Source organism: Oreochromis niloticus, linkage group LG7, assembly GCF_001858045.2.
Source record: "Oreochromis niloticus isolate F11D_XX linkage group LG7, O_niloticus_UMD_NMBU, whole genome shotgun sequence".
Lineage (NCBI taxonomy): Eukaryota > Metazoa > Chordata > Actinopteri > Cichliformes > Cichlidae > Oreochromis > Oreochromis niloticus.
The window spans coordinates 60,384,727-60,403,534 of record NC_031972.2 but is presented as its reverse complement, the minus strand read 5'-3'; the positions used below and the strand labels follow the sequence as shown (position 1 = coordinate 60,403,534).

The 18,808-nt window shown below is 40.0% G+C and overlaps 1 protein-coding gene across 1 annotated transcript; it reads right to left on the bottom strand.

Moving 5' to 3' along the window:
- Positions 1-1,299: 1,299 nt before the first annotated feature.
- Positions 1,300-16,813, bottom strand: amn1 (antagonist of mitotic exit network 1 homolog (S. cerevisiae)). Its single transcript, XM_003447075.5, has 4 exons — positions 16,615-16,813; positions 2,683-6,794; positions 1,818-1,889; positions 1,300-1,716 (listed from the first exon to the last, which is right to left on the bottom strand). The coding sequence occupies exons 2-4, from the start codon at positions 6,746-6,748 to the stop codon at positions 1,601-1,603; spliced, it is 4,254 nt and encodes a 1,417-aa protein (XP_003447123.2). The 5' UTR covers positions 6,749-6,794; positions 16,615-16,813; the 3' UTR covers positions 1,300-1,600.
- Positions 16,814-18,808: the final 1,995 nt, after the last annotated feature.

The window sequence follows — 18,808 nt, the reverse complement described above, 5'->3', positions numbered from 1 at the left end:
AAACACACACATACTGAAATTTTACCTCTGACGAATGAAAGAACTCACTAGAGGTCACCATATCATATCTAAAAAAAATAGTAACCACATTTGATTCTGATCAAAGAGCGATAATGTCAGTATTTTTAAAAGCAACTTTAGGTCAGTACAAATCAAACATGACTGTGATCAGTAAGCAAAAATGCATCAGTTTGACTTTCCTCTGCTTTATAGATATTTTAGAAAACTTTTTTTTGAAATTACGTTTATATTTGATCAGGTGTCTTTAAAAAAAAGTGACATAGGCTACATAGAAAGTCCTGCAGGCACGTGTGTGTGCGATCAGCTGAATCGCCTGTATGTTGTGATATGTACTATTTATCAAACCTGCTTTACGTCGCCTACTAATTTATTAATTGTAATATCGCCTACATTTAACATTAGTTTTATTTGATGCACATAGTAACTGACACAACATCAGCCCAACAAGATCAAATGAGTCTAACAGCTTGTTCCACACATACTGGATGATCAGCAAGTGAGGTGATAGCTGGTAGTTTGGTGAATTTACACTGATAAGGAGGGTTAGTCTCTCAAGTAGCAACATGTCAGCAGTATAAGGGCGATCATCTAAAAAGGATATGAATCTCAAAATGAAACTTGTGTTTTACTTAAGGGAGTGAGTTCTAACAAGCCTGTAAATTGGATGTTGTTTGAACAGGGCTAGTTTTCACATTCAGAACAGGTCCACATCTGTTATTAACATCTGACAGATGCCTAGGGTAATATCAAGAAAACAGATTTAAAAATATAAAATAAACATTTTTGATTTTATATCAAGCAACACAATAAGATCAACAAAGAGGATCGTTGCAAGGAGCAGAATAAAACCGTTAATGGCCATTTCAGCTTCCTGTAATTTGTGTTTGTTTCAGATTATTTCCAGGAAGCAAGCCACTTCCCTTTAATGCTAAACAACTGTTGCAGCTTATTTATTAATCTACTATAATATCTACTATTAGTTTAGACAAAGACAAAACCACATTAAAAATTGATAATTTAATAGTAGAAACAATTAAAAAAAAAGTTAAAATACAAATACTGAAAGTGTAGAAAAACAGTAAAAAACTCACAATGCAAATGTTACAAGTTTTTTTTGTAAAAGTAAAAAAAGATTTTAGACTTACACCCCCTTTCATGGATGTCATTTGTTAACTTGAACATTTGGACTATCTAAAGTCTGCAGTCACTGATGCACAGACACAAGATAAAACGACGCGCACCTGTCATTCATCTTCAGAGCTTCTCAGCTCATTAAACAGAACTGCACCAACAGCAAACACCATGTCTTCCTTTCTCCACTGTCCCGAGTACAGTGGAGAACCGACAAGGAGCAGTGACGCAATAATAACCAAGACAGAATGTCATTACTTGAACACATTCGTAAAGGTTGCCAAATTCCCACGTCTCGAAAAGTCAGTAACTACACCTGCTCATGACTGTAACGCTTTTTACAGGCATGTAAACAACAAAAAGTTACAAAGGCATAATTTTAGTCAAAATCTTTGTACTAAATGTCTTTAATGAAAAAAATATTCCCTGAGAAAAGACATCTTTCACATTATTCATCTTTTGAGTGAGCCCGCTCTTTGTATTTCTTCTGATACTCGTGGAAGAGGCTGAAGGTCTTGGGAATATGTTGAGGTCTATTCTTCTGCAGACTCGAACCCCATTTACCTATGATGGAATTAATAATCATTAGACAAAAACAGCCTAATTACTAACATTTTTAAAAAAGCAGAATAAGAATTGATGCATGCTTCAGATGTAGTTGCTACCTTTTGGTTTTGTGACAGCTGTAGCAGCGCTCTGCTCTTTTTCTGGCTTATCTGTAAAGACGGTACGCTCTTCTGGAAAGACGAATAAAAAAAAATAAATTAAAAAAAAGTAACAATTTTGTTTAAGGAATTTTTGAATCTTAATTTGCGTAATGCATTCATTCAATTTGAGAAAATTCTAATTTTACATATTTAATCTATTGTGCCATTCAGTCAAAGGTCAAAGTAATAATACAGCTCTATAGAACCATTTAAAACCGTTTTAAACCCTGTTCTTTCTCCACTCGTGACCTCATCCCTTGCTAGTTCCCAGGTAGAAAAAAAAAAAAAAAAAAAAAAAAAAAAACCCACACACACACACACACACACACACACACACACACACCATGTTTACCACCACTCTAACCTGCAAGACACCAGTATCCCACTCCAACTATGACCCATCAAAGGAGCACAGATGTGATTAGTCTTTTCTGGGTCAATTTATGTTGCACGTCCCTGCTTTATGTAGATACTCCAACACAATATATTTGCCAATCACCCTTCTAACATGCAATAAATAAAAAAAAATAATAATAATTTTTTTAAAAAAAAGTGGGGCATTATATGCGAATTACAATAAAGCATTGAAATTTAAAATCTTTAAAGAATAAATATTTTTAGTAGATGATTGGTGCTTTGGAACTTTTTGCTTCATAATTTTGGATCTTTACCAAACAGAATGGGTGTGGCACTATCTGGAGATATCACAATTTTTACCAAAATAAACCAAGAATCAGCCTTCTGTGACCCATTGTTTTCAACAGATATTCTAATATTGCCCACAGTATTGCCTGACGGTACCCCTCTAATCTCTGGTATTTACCTGAAACTGGATCGGTGGATTCCTTCCTGCCACTGGATCCATCTTTGAGGTCAAAGTTACTGGGTAGAACACTGAACCTCAAGACTATGTGCTCCTGGCAAGGTTTGACATTTTGGCTTTCATTTTTAGAGGAACGTCTCTTATTATCAGCGATGATATCCTTCTTCTCCTCTCCAAGCATCTTCAGATTCCGGGAGTCCTTAGTTTCATCTCGTTTCATCAAGCTACCCCCAGCTACAGAGTAAGAACGGCGTTTAAGTTTTTTTTTGTGACTGGCTTTAGTCGGTTGAAAACTTCTCCACCATTTGTCATGAATTAGTTGTTTGACTGAATAATTCCTGTTGTAGACCGTGTCACTGAACTTGCTACTCAAAGGGTTGAGATTGACAGTAAGAACTTCTGGAGGCCTCGGGTGTGCTGCCTTAGACGCATTCTTTACAAAAGGGGAATGGGCTTTTCTCCTGCCAGTTAAAGCACACTTGTCTCGTTGAGCTGAGCCAAACAGCACCAGTTCTGCAGTTCTTTTTGAGTCTATATTGAGAGCTTCAGCTTCAACATCAGGCTCTTTTTCACATTTTGAAACACCATCAAGGGCATGTTCTAAATTAAGATCAACAGGTGAGTTGCATTTCTTTGATTCCTTTTGGGGTGGACCAAATTCATTATCCCATTCGAGTCTCTTGTGTTTTCTTTTGGTTTTTTTATGCTTCACAGATGCTTTAAAGTCACTGTTAGCACAGATTTGAGATTGCTCTTTGGTTTTCAAAGGGGATGCTGGCACATCTAAAGCTTCTTCACAACTCCTGCCATGATCCAGGAGCTGGATGGCAATCTCAGTGCTGCAGAATTTGTCAGTTTCAGCTTTGTCAGTACTGACTGAGGCACCTGACAGACTCAATGGTGTAGACTTCGGTTGTTCTTGTCCACACTTATCGTCACGTTCAGACAGCTTTATGGCAAGATCTGTCTTCTGGCTAAGAATTTCGTTTTCACCACTGGAGAGATCTTCATCTTCATCATTTATAAATATAACACTTGAATGACTGGTATTGGCTATTTTGCAGTGGTTCTTAGAATTTAGTTCAGAAGGCGAATGAGGTTGGTCATCATCTTCAGTCAAGTCTATGGCTTGATCAAGAAGGCTACAAAACTCAGGGCCACTAAATGTCACAACTTGATCATCAGTGTTCTCCTTGTCCTTTACTGGATCCTTCCCAAACTGGTTATTGTGCTTTAGTACAACTGTTTCGCCAATATCACTGGTCTTGTTGATCCATTTTCTATACTTTTGTTCTTTCTGGGTGTGGCATTTACAATCAGAAGGTGTACTTGACCCTATAGTCATTTCCAACAGCTTTGTAAGACAGCAAAGCGACTGACTTATGCCAATTTCCACCGTTTCCAATTCTGATTTCCTCGATGTGGACTCTGTATTATCAGGTGTCTCACTCTCCGTGAAACTACCTACGACCCTCTCTGCATCCATACTTTGTGGCATCGCATTTTCCATTTGCTCATGGTAACGTCTGGCTTCTTCTGGAGGCATAACTTGGATTTTCAGTGACAAACATGGGTCACTGGAACCATCTGTCTGATTAGGGGAGGAAGTTTGAATTGAGGGGGGTTCAAGTGTGGTGGTTTCTTTTCCTTCATTTGAATCAACAGGTTCAAAATCTGTTAATGGCAAGACCTTGCTTGGCACTTTACTCACAATTGCAGGATCACTGTTGTTGATGTGCATCTGATCTTTCTGGCCATCACTCTCAAGCAATAAAGTGTGATGTTTCAAAGACAATGGGAAACCAAATTCTTTGTCTATTTCATCCAACTGCTCATTTAGATTTAACCATGATGATTTGTAAGGCAATTCTGAAAATACTTCATTGTCTTTGAGGACATGGTAGCTTTTCATTTGCTCCTCAAAATTGCCATCTACCTCCAACAGTACAACAGAGTTGGCTGTTAAATATTTTTTGCAGAAGTCTTTAACTCCTAAAACCCGGAGAAAGCCTACCTTGCTTGAGTACATTTGTAATGTTTCAAGTTTTCCCTCCCAAAACAGGTCTAATATTTTTTGTGCAGTGTGTAATTCTTTCAAATCGCTGGGCTCTTTCTGATTCTTTTCTGCATCTTTTATCAACTTCGTTAGTGCCAATAATGTCCATGGGGCTGTTGGGAGTGCGGAAAGGTCAGAAACGGGTGATGTTGAAAGTGTCTGAATCCCACTTTGGTCTTCAGGAGAATTTTGGCTTACTGATTCTTGGGATGGAATTGAATTTTGAACATTAACATCCAGTTCAGACTGTTTCCCTGTGTTTTGTGTCCCTGACTCTGTAGTTGGCAGCGTTTTGTTAATTGCTGTGGTATCCAAAGCAAAAGTTTTCTTAGGGTTGTTTAAAGAGTCTCCTGCTGTGGAATCACAAGAAGCATGGTCATTGTGAAGCTGACTTTCCAGTGACGGCAGCGGTTGTACAACAGCAACAGCTTTGGTGCCGGCGTTTCCAGGTGATGAGTGAACAGAGCTGTCGTTTAACTGGACTGATGGTAGCGTCTCAAAACTGCTTGCTACTGATGATCGTGTCTTGCTGTCAGCAGATTCCGGCAGCAGGGATGAACCAAGCAACAATTCAATTAAGCTACAGTTCTTTTTAGGATGAATTTCATTGTTTTCCTTACTTGGGCTTTTTTCATTTCCTGCAGCAGATTTGTGGAAACTGTTAGGTACACAGGTTTGCTGATGGGGTCTACTTACAGCATGCTGTGTTCTTGACATTACACTTTGAGTGCTTTGAGGTAAAGACTGTCCAGAATGGCCGGGTAATAACTTGATGGCATTCAAGTTACTATAATTTTTAGGGGTAGCCGAAGTCCCAGGTTGAATATTAGATTGATTAGACACGATCATTGTGGTCGTTCTGACAAACTGCTGCCGTCTGTGATTTGAATAGCTGTATGGTGGAGGAGCAGGACAACCATCAGACCCAGGAGTACATGAATTATTTAAACTATCTGCACTTAATGAGTGCCTGATCACTTTCTGTTGTGTAGAAGTTTTTATCTGACGCGCTCTCATTTTTGCAGAGTGAGTAATATTGTCATACTTTTTATAAAAATTTGAGTTATTGTAGGTGGCAGTCTTGATCCCATTGTTGTGTCTTAATTGGTGCTGAGCCGAGTATTGCTGAGTTTTGTGGCTCGTGGTGGAAAAGTAAGAATTCTGTGCACTTGATGGTGGATATGTTGCAGTGTTATTGTTTCCTGAAGTCTGAGAGGTTCCCATATTGTAACTCTGTGAGATGACAGGAGAGAATCCATGCTGAGTGCCGCTTTGTCTCTGAACCTGATTGTTCGGAACAAGGTACACAGTCTGTTCAGAGCCAGACATCATAGTGCTGGTACATAAACCACGTTCAGCTGGAAATGAGATAGTTGGTGTAGTGTACGCTGAAATGGGTTTTGTCAAGTCTCCATTCACATTCTGTTGCATGCCCTGCTGAACACTGACATGCTGGATATCAGTCACAGTTCTATCCCGTGTTCCTATCATTTGTCTCTCATTAACAACCACTGACTCTTTCCAATGAGTGGACATGCCTTGCTGGGTATATGTAGCGTTTGAGTTCATCTGGTTAGGTGGACTCTGAGTTGATGAATTCTGATCACAGTCTTGCAGAGTGGGAATCTGAAATCCAGAGGCTGGCAAAGATGGGTTTCCACTTTGCTTATTAGCTGATACATTTTGAATATAGTTAAATAACATATCAGAAAAATAACTATTGTTATTGCCTCCACCGGTCTGCTGAGAAGAAACCTCCTGATAAGTTCCTGCAGAAGTCTGCAAATTTGACATTTGTCTGTTAGAATAAGCTCCATTGTGCAAAGGGAAATGTTCAGAGTGTACATTTTGGACTCCTAGGTTTCTTGCTTGATAGTGGATGGTTTGAGTTGGAGTCCAAGATTGCAGATTTCTTGTTGCATCGTGGGCATGATAAGGAGCAGCTTGCGAGGGCTGAGAGGCTTGTCTAATCTGCTGGTGTTGTCCATTCATCAATGCGCAGGACTGCATCTTCTTCCTCCGTTAAGGTTTGTAGTGGGTTCAAATGGGAACGATCCTGAAAAGGGATAAAAAAATAAATGAATAAAATAACATAAAAAAATTTTTTTTTTAAAAATCTATTAATGACAGCAAATAAATTTAAATTACAAAAACACACAAGAACCCATATTTACTGTACTTATTTAATATCAATATTCTGGAAAAGGAATATTGATAAATGATTTAAGTATTGATTTAAATACACGCCCCCTCCCAAAACTGGCCATTGACAGCTAGAAAGAAAAAAAAAAAAAAAAAAAAAAAAAAAAACCCACCACACACAAGCATTCCTAATCTGAAGGCCACATGGAGTTTGGAGGTCTCTAGCAACTGACTCAGAAACTGTAATGGCTTTTGTGGCTCAGTTCCTTGTGTTCCAAACTGCCTACACTTTGTTATAATACCACTAACAGTTGTCTGGAATATTTAGTAGCACAACTGGACTTGCTGTACAGCTGACATCCTATCATGGTGCCACACTGGAATTTATTGAGCACATGGGCGAGAACCATTCTTTTAATGATTCAATGATTTTCATTGGCAAGCGAAATATTTTTGGCAAGATGGGGGGGGTTCTTACAAGAGAAGATCCTTCAAATTACTTTTTATAGCGACCAACTAATACAGGACTTTTTTAGGACAGGTGACTAAAAAGAATTCTAGTATCTGATTTTTTTCTTCATAAACAGATTTCCCCAAGATTTATTATGTGTCATTTAATACTCCTTAGTACGATAACATCATAGACACAAAGAGTCATGAATTACTCATATATGTTTTGCCCAACTGGATTAACCAGTAGTTGCTTGTGGCATTCCAAACAGGTGCTGGCAACAGGGAAGTTACACAGAATATCCTTTGGTGGATGAACTTTGCAAGAACTCCTCTCAAATGGTTGAAGTGTGATTCGATATATCAGATAGCCACACCTTTTATTTTCACACAAGCAATTCAAATCATAAGCACGCACATGGATCTCTACTGATTGGAAAACCATATTCTGCAAGCAGTTAGCTGTAGAACAACCTGCTAGAAGAGAGACCCTAACGCACATTGTTCAGTATGAGATTGTGTACCGCTATTTGATTGGCCAAAACTGTTGGTGAGGGGCCAGAAAGTTATTGGTTCTCCTTTGTTGGTGCACAGGCATGTCCCAGCCTCTTGACACTCGTGTGTCAGACGACTGTCACCCTAGTTTCACATCCACTTTCCTACATTTAACCCAACCTTGACCCTGGTTTCACATCCCTTTCTATACTGACCTTCCCCCTGGTCTACACAAACAACTTCTAAATATATGTAGGCATAGCGCAGTTTAGAAAAAACAAACTGTCCACAAGATCAACAGCATTCCGAGGGACGCTGAGGACAGCAAGTCCAAATCGACCATGTTCCACACCCCTATTGTTAAAGTTGCCACATGAAGCTGCAGCTGCAAGGTGTTTGGTGTCTGCCATGGTGGATATAGGAGATTAAGTTCTATTGGGCTTCGTTAGCCTGTGGTACTTTGGAACCAACTGACAGGTACTGGCAGCCCAAGCGGAACAAGTCTCATGCACTGGCTAAAGCAAATACTTGAGTGTATGGGGACTTCAGTGAGACCGTGGAAAAAGCCTTTCGGACCACCTTGAAGCAATTCTGGTAAGCCGTCAGGTGAGTCAGAAGGGGAACTTGTGCTCAACGCAAATGGCCAATTGTGTGGGTAGGGTGCTGCTGACTTCAAGTGAGGACATAATTGGGCGGAAGGAGGAATACCTCATGGACCTCCTTTATCCCACCTACACACCTTCTGTAGAGCAAGCAGTCTGGGGATGAGGGAAACAGCTCACATCACTGGGCGCAAGGTTATTCAAGTAATTAAACAACTTGTTAGCTGGGACACTAGGGTACATGATATTCAGTCTGAGCTCCTGAAAGTTCCAGTTGCTGCAAGGCTGTCTTGGCTGACATGCCTCTGCAATGTCACGTGAAGATCTGCCTCTGGATTGTCTGACTAGGGTGGTAGTCCCCATTTTTAAGGTGGAGCACACCCTTCAGTCCCCCAACTATAAGGGATAAAGACACTCCTCAGCCTCCCCAGGAAGGTCTATTCTAGGGTACTGGAAAAGAGAGTTTGTACATTAGTGGAAACCCAAATACAGGAGGAATACGGTTTTCATCCTGGTCACAGAATGCTGGACCAGTGCTTTATCCTTGAGAATATAGAAGTGCACATGGGAGTTTGCCAGACCCATCTACATGTAGACTTTGAGAAGGGCATTGATTGCATCTCTCAGGGTATCCCTTGCTGCAGGAATGTGAGACGTCTGGCCCGTTGTTACAAGCCATTCACTCTGCACAACTACAGCAAGGGGCGTTGGACTCCATCTGGGCTGCCCTTTGTCACTTATTCGGGTCATTATTTTTTTTTTTTTTTTTTTTTTTTTTTTTTTTTTTAAATGGACAGAATATCCAGGAGTAGACTACAGAGATTGGGGCTTATCTGCAGTGAGACAAGACTATGTCAATCAGCTGCCCTGGAAATGCTTTGGTGTTCCCTCACATAAGATGGAGGAGGTGGCTGGGGAGAGAGACGTCTGGGCTTTGAAGGAAGGAAGGAAGGAAGGAAGGAAGGAAGGAAGGAAGGAGATAGTAGACACATGGATCGAGATGGACCTCATATCTTTACCTCCCTAACTCAAAGTATGTTACAGGTTGTATGAATACTACTCGCTTCATGTATGATAAGATAGTAGCCATTCAACAAGGCCTTGTAAGGTTGATGAAGAGTGTATTTATTAAAGGACAAGCAGTATGGAATTCCCAGTACCAGTGTGGTTATGGGTTTTTGACTGTCCTGCTAAGTGTTTCTGCTGCTTCCTCTCAACCACTGAATATAACCCACGTTACATGGTTCTGCACACCATCTTGTATGACACATGCATAACCTAATTTCTAGACACTTCCAGCAAAGAATAAGGAAGCTATAGCATACGGTTTAAAGCTGCAAATAATAAATCACATTAATTTTTTTTCCTTAAAAGTGGCCGTTTACATTTCTCCCTCTGCTGACCTACTGCATGCTAAGCCTGGTCAAGGACGCATACAATTTCTCCTCTATAACCCCACTGGGTCGGTCACACAGACACCAGGAGTATTAGGAGGTGGTTAGAGAAGGCCTTAGCTGAACAGACTGGGAGACACTCTGGTTAGAACATCAAACATCGGTTTACTGAGTGCAACACAAACGACATAACTTTCTACACAGACTCCATTGTCCCAGCTCAGACTGTCCATTGTTGCCCAAGTAAGAAGTTTTGGTGTGGTAAAAAGAGACTGTCAGAAAAGGACATAACAGGAAATGAACCAAGGTTGAGTTTGGGTGTGGTAAAAAAAAAAAAAAAAAAAAAAAAAAGGAACTGTCTAAGTAAAGTGGGGTAAGAGTAAGAGGCGAAGGAAGGGGGACAAGCCTGGAAATGACCCCATGTCCAGGCCATAAAGTGGACTGGGTTAAAAACACCACTGCGCAGGAAGGGACAGAGTCGTCTCCTGTTGTGGCCAGTGCCATCCCCTATAACCCCCTATCCATTAGTACTGTTGAGAATAATAGATTGCTTGGTATACATTGGAGTTAGAGAGACTAGAGTTTGTGATTGCTTGCAACATTATAATATGGCGGTTGCTAGGGGGTAAAAATACATATAGAAAAATAGTCTTGGAATATGAACAAAGGGCTGGGGTGCAGGGCAGGAGAACTGCCAACCCCCACCCCCAGACAGGAAGCCACAGGTACAAGCCTGGAGGAGGGCAACCCCAGGGTGAACAATAGAAAGGGTAGTGGAAGACTACTGAGGAGGGGTGCCAAAGGGCAGCCCCCCACCCACCCCCCACCTTACGCTATAAAGGTGTGTGTGTGAGGAATGCTCCTCAGATCAGCCTTTAGTATAGGACTCCATAGGATGAGCTCCAGATGCATCTGTATTTTATTTACTTCCAGCACAAATAAAGACATCTGAAAGTCTCCGCCTGATCAATACCATCAAAAAAAGAATCCGTGAAGTCGGCGTACTTTAACAGTACCTACTTGGACATGACTCGATTGGGATCGACTGGTTTTCCATTATAATTTAGTACCTCTTGATGTGTGTGGTCATTGTCATAGCAACTCATGCGAGGGTCCCACAACATATTATGCGGCACGAACGCTACAAACGCAGATATCAAAGGCTGAATATGCCTACTGCTCGGACTTGGGGAACACGGTGTTTTTGCAACCATTTCCCCGTTGCTGGGTTTCAAAAAATGGCGATACTGATTTTCGTGCACGAGACCTTCTCACAACTCATCAAGTGACACTACTGACCAGCCAATCGGTCACATGCAGTCTGATGACATCACATTTTAGCACCTGCTTAGATCCCTTTGAACCCTAGCCGAGCAGGTACCAGGTACTATGACCTAGTGGAAAACCCTGAAAATCGTGGTGAATGGTGCCGAGTCAATCCAAGTAGGTACTAATGAAAAAGGGGCTAAATTGTTGCATGCTGGGGCAGCAGGTTGAAGGTTGCAGATCAGGCTCAAACTAATCCGCAAGGCTAGTAATGTAATCGGGATGGAGCTGGACACCCTTAAGATGCTGTCGGAGAAGCGGTTGTTGTCCAAGACCCACTCCGTGACATGCCAGCCACTCACAGGAGCACGTTCAGTGAAAGACTAAGATTGTCCAAATGCACCAGTGAACGACAAAGGAAATCATTCGTACCTGTGGCCATCTCCCTGTGCAATTCCCTCCATCTAATCCCTCCATCCAGTAGTTACACCCTTTGGACATTCTCTATGGTCAAAATAACATATTTTTTACAGTTTACAGTAAAATGTCAAACATATATAGTTATTCTCAGTAATATTTATATTTATTCATATATGTGTTTGAATTTATAGAGCTATTGCTTATATTTTAAAATTAATACACTGTATTATTTAATTTAGTTCAGTCTATTACTGTTCTTATTGTCTTGGAGCATAATAACAACGCTATAATTATTATTCACATGTCATCGATAAAATCTTCAGCCCCCTGTCTTGTTAGAAATACACAGCACCAGCCAAACATGCCTCTTAATTGCACCAAGTCTTTCCTGGAAAAGACTTATCCTGCAAATTTAATAACCTTACTAATGCTTGCCGCAGGTCAATGGCATCCAGCTTTTGAGTGCTCAGGGATCCATTAGCTATGTTGTCAGACCCTGAAAACCATGAATGTGAAGAGTTCTCTACTCTGTGATAAGAGGGACTGTACAATGTGGTAGCATAGCAACATATCAATTATAAAAATGTAAACCATCTTGTAACAACATGCCTTTTTATGCTTTGAAAAAAAAAAAACGAAAAGAATGGGTTTGGACATGTTGGATAATGTTCAATCCAAGGCTTTCGGGTGTCCTTATAATTCTTGGTTGTAGTTTTCCATCATATGATGGTGAGGTGCTTTTTTCCAGGTTTCTCAAGCTACAAATATTAAGAGTACCTTTCAAAAGAAGACATACATTTATATTAACAAACCTTGAGTTTGTTTGATCCATATACAGCAGCTGTCTGGGACTACATTGATTAAAAATAGTTTAAAAATGTTTTCCGTTTTTAACCTCAATGTGTGGACACTGCTGGTCTTTGGTGACTTCAAACAAAAGAGGATCTTTAAATTATTACAGAGGGCCAACTGTACCATTACATTAATTATCATTTGTAACTTTAAGATTCTCATTCATCTTTAAAATAGTAAATGGATCGGTTCTTATGCAGCACGTTTCTAATCCAGGTGAGTGCTTTATACAACATGCCTCATTCAGCTATGATCGATAACTGCAGATATCAGCTGGACCCATCGGAGACCAATTTGGGGTTTGTAGCTTGCTCAAGGATTGTTGGCATGCAGACTGAGGCCATGTTCACACTAATACATTTTTGTTTGAAAATGCATCTCTTTCTCTCCATTTTGGTCTTCCGTCCACACTGAGACGGCGCTTTCGGTCAAGGAAAATGCAGCGTTTTGAAAACTCTCCAAAGTGTATACATTTGAAAACGCCGTTTTTGCGTTGCAGTGTGGACAGCGAACACAGAGCCTTTTCAAAAACGATGACACATTTTAGTCATGTGATGCAGTCATGAACAATGAACAAGTCGTGAACAATTAAACTAAGATAGCGGAGGGCATTATACAGCATTTGTTTTGATTGCTCTCAATTTTGACAGCCCTATTAAAGATTAATATCAGTCTGTACATGTTCCAGATTGCTTTTCTTCAAATTCTTTAATTCTCACTCACTTTTGCAAGTTTGTACTTTTCTGTTACTCGCAGCAACAACTCCACCTCATTGTTAGTCCATTTAAAAAACTTGGTGCTTTTCCTCAACATTTTGCTGCGACGTTTCAAAGAGCCGGAAAGTAAATAAGACAGAAATGAGGCAGGTCGAATGGTCTTCCGTTTCACGCATGCGTAGTACTGCAACGTAAGCGTTTCCGGCTGTTTCAATGTGGACGCACAACTCTGTGAAAACGACTGAAAACATTAGTGTGGACGTGAAGCATTTTCAAATTTATCTGGGCTAGTGTAGACGTAGCCTGAAGCAGCCAAGTGTGTACCCACCAACCTTCTGATTAGTAGTAGTGTGACCCACCCCATCTCCTGAGCTAGAGCCACGCCAAAAGATTTTCAGGTAAAGGAGAAGGAACGTTCAAAGATACAAATTTTTACAGTTTGGACTGAGAAACCAGAAGCTTTGAGAAAGGAGTAAAGGAGGCCATTTACCTCAGTGGGGGTTGTCCCTGTTGGGCAGTTGTCCTGAGGGTCATTAAACCACAATTGGTCATGCGAATAATCAATTAAGCCGTTGTGTGAAAACAACAGGTCCTTCGATAAAATCTCTGAGATCTTGCCACACCCTATCATACAGCCTCTTGAGATTTAAGGTAGAAGCGCTCCTCCTGGACCTCCTGGCTGCATTTTAACATAGCTGTTGTTGTTTCATCAAGTTTTAGAACTAAAGAATCTCAAAAGAAGTCCAGTTGTCTTCTTTTTTTCCAAGTTCTTACAACAATCACATCTTTAACTCACCATCAGCTGTTAGAACTGCAGAAGCCTTTATATTGAGAGGTAAAACATTTTCAAGAACCTCAAAAGAAGTCCAGGAGCCTTCAATTCAAGCGCTTACAACTACCATGACTTGGATGACTGAGAGCATACATTGGTTACTAAACAAAACAACTGCTGCACAAATTTTATGTCACAGTATTTTGCTCCTTCTGTCGGACAACATTTGGAGGTCCTTAACTCTGAAATGTAACAACATGCTTTGACAAAGAGCTGGAGAAATGCAATGATTAGAAAAAACATGAATTGATGTATTTAAAAAGAAAAAAAACAACTTGCACAAAAAAGCAGGAATCTTTTGTTTGACCAGAGTTGGGTCCACACAAAACCTCACACTCTTTGTCTTACCGATGTAAAAAAAACAAAACTATGAGAATTAAAACAACTGAGCTTTTGAATCAGGAGTCCTTCAACACAGTACATCACCCACTCACACTGAAGTGCCAAGACACTGATAACACAGATTCCCAGGAGTTCCCAGGAGTCGGAACAAAAGAGGTCCTACAACAACCTGCTACATTTCCCAATGGCCCTAAAACCATTAGAACAAAGACAAATCTAGATGTCGTCAACATTTGTTAAAAGAATGGGTGTTAATTTGCACCCATACTTTTACTATTATTTACTAGTAAATACTACGCAGTGGTTTGATACCATTCTCATGAAGTAGCAAAGGTACAGAGGATTGATCAGAGCTGGGTCCACACATATACACTAACACAAACTGTTCATGATACACGTGGAAGAGAAAGCTTCACTTGGACAACATGGGTTCACGGATTCAGGACACTATGCAAATAAAATGCAAATTGAATAGTTTTTACTGCTCTGCGGTTTAATGGTGCTTTTGTTCCATATGTTGTGTCTCACGGTGCTCTCAGAACAGATGCATATTAGGAGTGTGTTGAATATTTTAGGAGTTGACCTACATCAGTTATTTGCATTCAAAGTATAATCTAATCTAATCTAATCTCCTTGACAGATTTTATTTGTGTAAATAATATTACCATTTACTGCATAATCTTTAATTAGTTAGTGTGTTTATTTCAAAAGGTATGTATACAGCTCGGTTATAGCACAAGATCATAATTTCATATGTTAAGGTAAAATGTTATTAAAACACAGGAATATCACACGGATAATACACTCTTTATTTTAGGTCACATAGCTGCCTCATATATTTAATAAATGTTGCATTTATCTCACAACTAAGAGTCTTTTGAACACAAGTATATTAAGGTTTGAGTATCCATCTAAGACAAATACTGTGTGTCTGCGTGTGCTGAGATTGTACAAAGAGTTCCCCATTCAGTTTATTGAAACTGAATAAAATATTTTCTACAATTTGAAGCTGCAGTTTGAACTTTCCTTACCTAAGTTAACTTACTCGTTTCAGACTACACTGTTAGTCAGAACAGTCATGTTAGTCTTCAACCAGTTTTTGACCACAGAATTCTTTGTGATCCATCCTACATCTTGTACTTGAACTGGGCACTGCTACCATTAGGAAGGCATAGAGTTTGGCAGTACAAACTGAAAGAAGGCTTTTGTCCCTCTATCCAATAGAATCAAAGAGAAGCCTAAAATATGATGACACATAGCTTTATAGAACTGAAGTCAAATTTCCCAGTGAGAACAATAAAGTATCGATCAAGATCCTTAATATTATAAAAACACAAGCACACATATGGACGTTTGTAGATTTTACAATTGCTAGCTAATTATGCACACAGGTTTGTTAGTAGGATTTGGGGTTCTGAACATGCTTGCTTAAGAGGTAAATAGCCAATTCTAAACAGACTGTTATTCAATGTAAAACGGGCCAGAAAATGAGCATTGTTGGTAGTGATCATGTCAAAGCTAAGGAACACTCGAGCCTTCCCACTCCAAACAACATCACTGTCTACATGCATGAAGGAATGACACTCCTCTCCCGTATATAAGTTGCCTTCATATTTTGACGGTACCTGGGGTATCGGCCTGTATTTACTTGGTATCAGATCAATATAAAACAACAATAATTATGGCAAAGCACAGCAAACTTTATCATCAAATGTTCTTGCTCTGTGGTGACTGGTTATCTGAAGAAGTTAGAAAATAATGCAGAAAGGTAGCTGGGGTTACCTTTTGCAAACAATTAGTGCTGCAAGAATTTTATTTTTAATGTAGTTTTACGAACAACATTTTTTTTCCCCTCCACAGAGCAATAGTGAGTGAATGATCAGGTTTTTTCCATCAATGACCAAAAAGTGGCTCGGAGACCATAAAACATCATTTTCTGACATGGACTGGCTACCAGAGTCCAGACTTCGGGATGTGCTTGAGATGTTAGAGCCTTTACGCTAACTGCCATCATTAAAACAAGATCTTAGCGAAACGTTAACGCGACTCTACATTTTACATTTTAGGTATAAAACGCTACTGAATGTAGCCCTCCAACTAAACTGGCGGCTCTTCCCGACACTTTGTGTGTCGGGAGGTTGTGCCTGTATTTTCAATGTAAGGCTTAAATTTGTGCTTTCCTCTTTCTTAAACTCGTAAAACTCAGTAACATCCGGTTTTAACGCTGATCAATAACGTCGGATGTTGGTATTAAACTTTAATGTAGTCTATTATGCTCATCCACAGCTTCACTCATGTGTGCAGGCAGCGTACACTACACAACATCTGTACTGTACTTGAGTATTTGAGCAACTGGGAAACTTACTTTTTCACGAATTCTGGCTGAGCCGCAGCGGTTTCAAACAGTCCGCATCCTCTTGGGTAAAACAGCTTCTCTTTGTGGTAGTGTCGTAGTTTCATCCATATCACATCCGTTTTAGTTTTAGTCCTTCTCCTGGAGTTGGTTAATCGCGATGGAGATTCAACTCTATTGTCTCGCACTAGCGCTCTCTGCTTATAAGTGTCGGCGGATCGGAGACGTCATCGAAGGAGGCGGACCCCAACGAACACGTGTGGCTTCACAAAACAGGACCAGAAGAAGTCCGAATTTTCGAGTTCCCAGTCGGAATTTGAATCTTTCCCACTCGGAAGGTCGATGCAGTCTCAGCAACAGTGCTGTGCCAAACTTGAGATTTTGTAGCCCATACCAAGTAAATACAAGGCCAGTATTATACCAGTACCCATACTTTTAACTAGAGATGGACCGAGGCGATATTAGGTATCGGATTGACCTAAATTACTGGATCGGATATCGGAGAGAAATAAAAAATGTAATCCGATCCATTAAATATCAGGAAAGCACCTCACAAAACTAGCGACATGGCATAACTCAGCTCGTAACCTTAGCACGTCACGTGATAGAGCGGCTGTGGCATGCGAGACCTGTCGGCGGTCTGGTTGAGCATTTGTAGCCTCGCTACCAAACCGGCATTTCATCTCCGAGAAAGTTATCCCAGAGAGAAGTAAAGCAAGTGTGTAGGTTCATCCAGGGGCGATTTTAGCCCATTTGGGGGGGTGCTTCAGCATCCCCAAAATGAATCAAAGCACCCCCAAAGATTTCTTACTTTTTTTTGACAATATTTGCTGTTTGTGTGACACACTACTAGAAATATAAAAAGCATACCTTACTGTACTTGTTTGAGACGTAACATTTTAACAACAACAGTAGAGATAATCCTCCACTCCCAAAATGGTTTGTTCCAGCTGCCTCTCCCCTACTCTGGCACTAGCACCCTTGCTGCCAGAGCGATGGTGGCTGAGACGCAGCAGAGCGGAGGTGTAAGTGCCTGGCTTAACCTTCAGTTACTCTTTATATAGTTAGTTACCATGTTTCTGGTTAGCTGAAAAACATTACACCAAGGTAACCTGCAGTGTTGAAAACTTGTTTTCCGACGATGTTTGCTACCCTACAATCCGTCCTGCTCTGTAGTAAAATCAGTGACATTTGACCGTCCTGTTGCTCCTAAATCTAAAACTTAAAATTGTCCGTAGCCTGCTGTTGTTACCACTGTCCTGTTTGAAATGGATGCTAACTGACTGAATGCCCATTAACCTTATAACTATTGTTGTGTGTGTGTGTGTGTGTGTGTGTGTGTGTGTGTGTTTGTGTTTGTGTACAGAGAGACAGCCAGGTTCATAATGGATATAAGGAAGTTTTATCAAAAAAAAAGGAGCCACATTCAGGTAAAAGTGTAAAATCAAATCATCCGTCAATCAAAAATAATGTTGGATCAGTGTTTCAATATTTATATCTTTTATTAGATGTACATGTGGTTTGGTTATTTGCCTTTTGGTTGAAAGTACACTGAGAGAGGACTTTTTGTTAGTGATTTTAATAGTATTTTTTTTTTCATATTAATGTAATTTTTCATCTAATTGTATACAATTTATTTGTGTATGATTACCAGTCCAAAGAGGGAGAGGGGAATATGAGGAGAAAGTACAAGGTCAGGAAGAACCAGGTAAGAAAACAGACAGGGAACAGTGACAGGCAAAACAGAAACTGCTAAACTGACAAAGAGAAAAAACCTGATTTTACTCACACAATCTGGAAGTTGTTTTCTCCCTACATTAAAGCTGCTATACAGAATCTGCAAAACAAACTGGGTTGAAACATTTTTTACCCTCTTTAACAACATTCCAACATAACATTATCATTGATTGGGGAGATTAAAATTAATGATATATTTTTGTGTGGTTCAGCCACAACTCTACTAAAGCCTCAGCCAGTAATGGGTAGGCCAACTTTTGGACTGTCCAGTTGTCTGTATGACTGCCGCAGTACGTACATCACATTTGCACACTATCGGAAAGTGCCAAACGGTGGAGTGAGGAGCTGTAAAGAGAAGCAGAGTGCTCTGTTTATATTCTAAAAATGTTTTAAGCTAGCTTGTTTCAAAGATTCTGTACTGCAGCTTTAAATGTTTTCCAAAAGCACACATACACTTATCAGTGTTTCT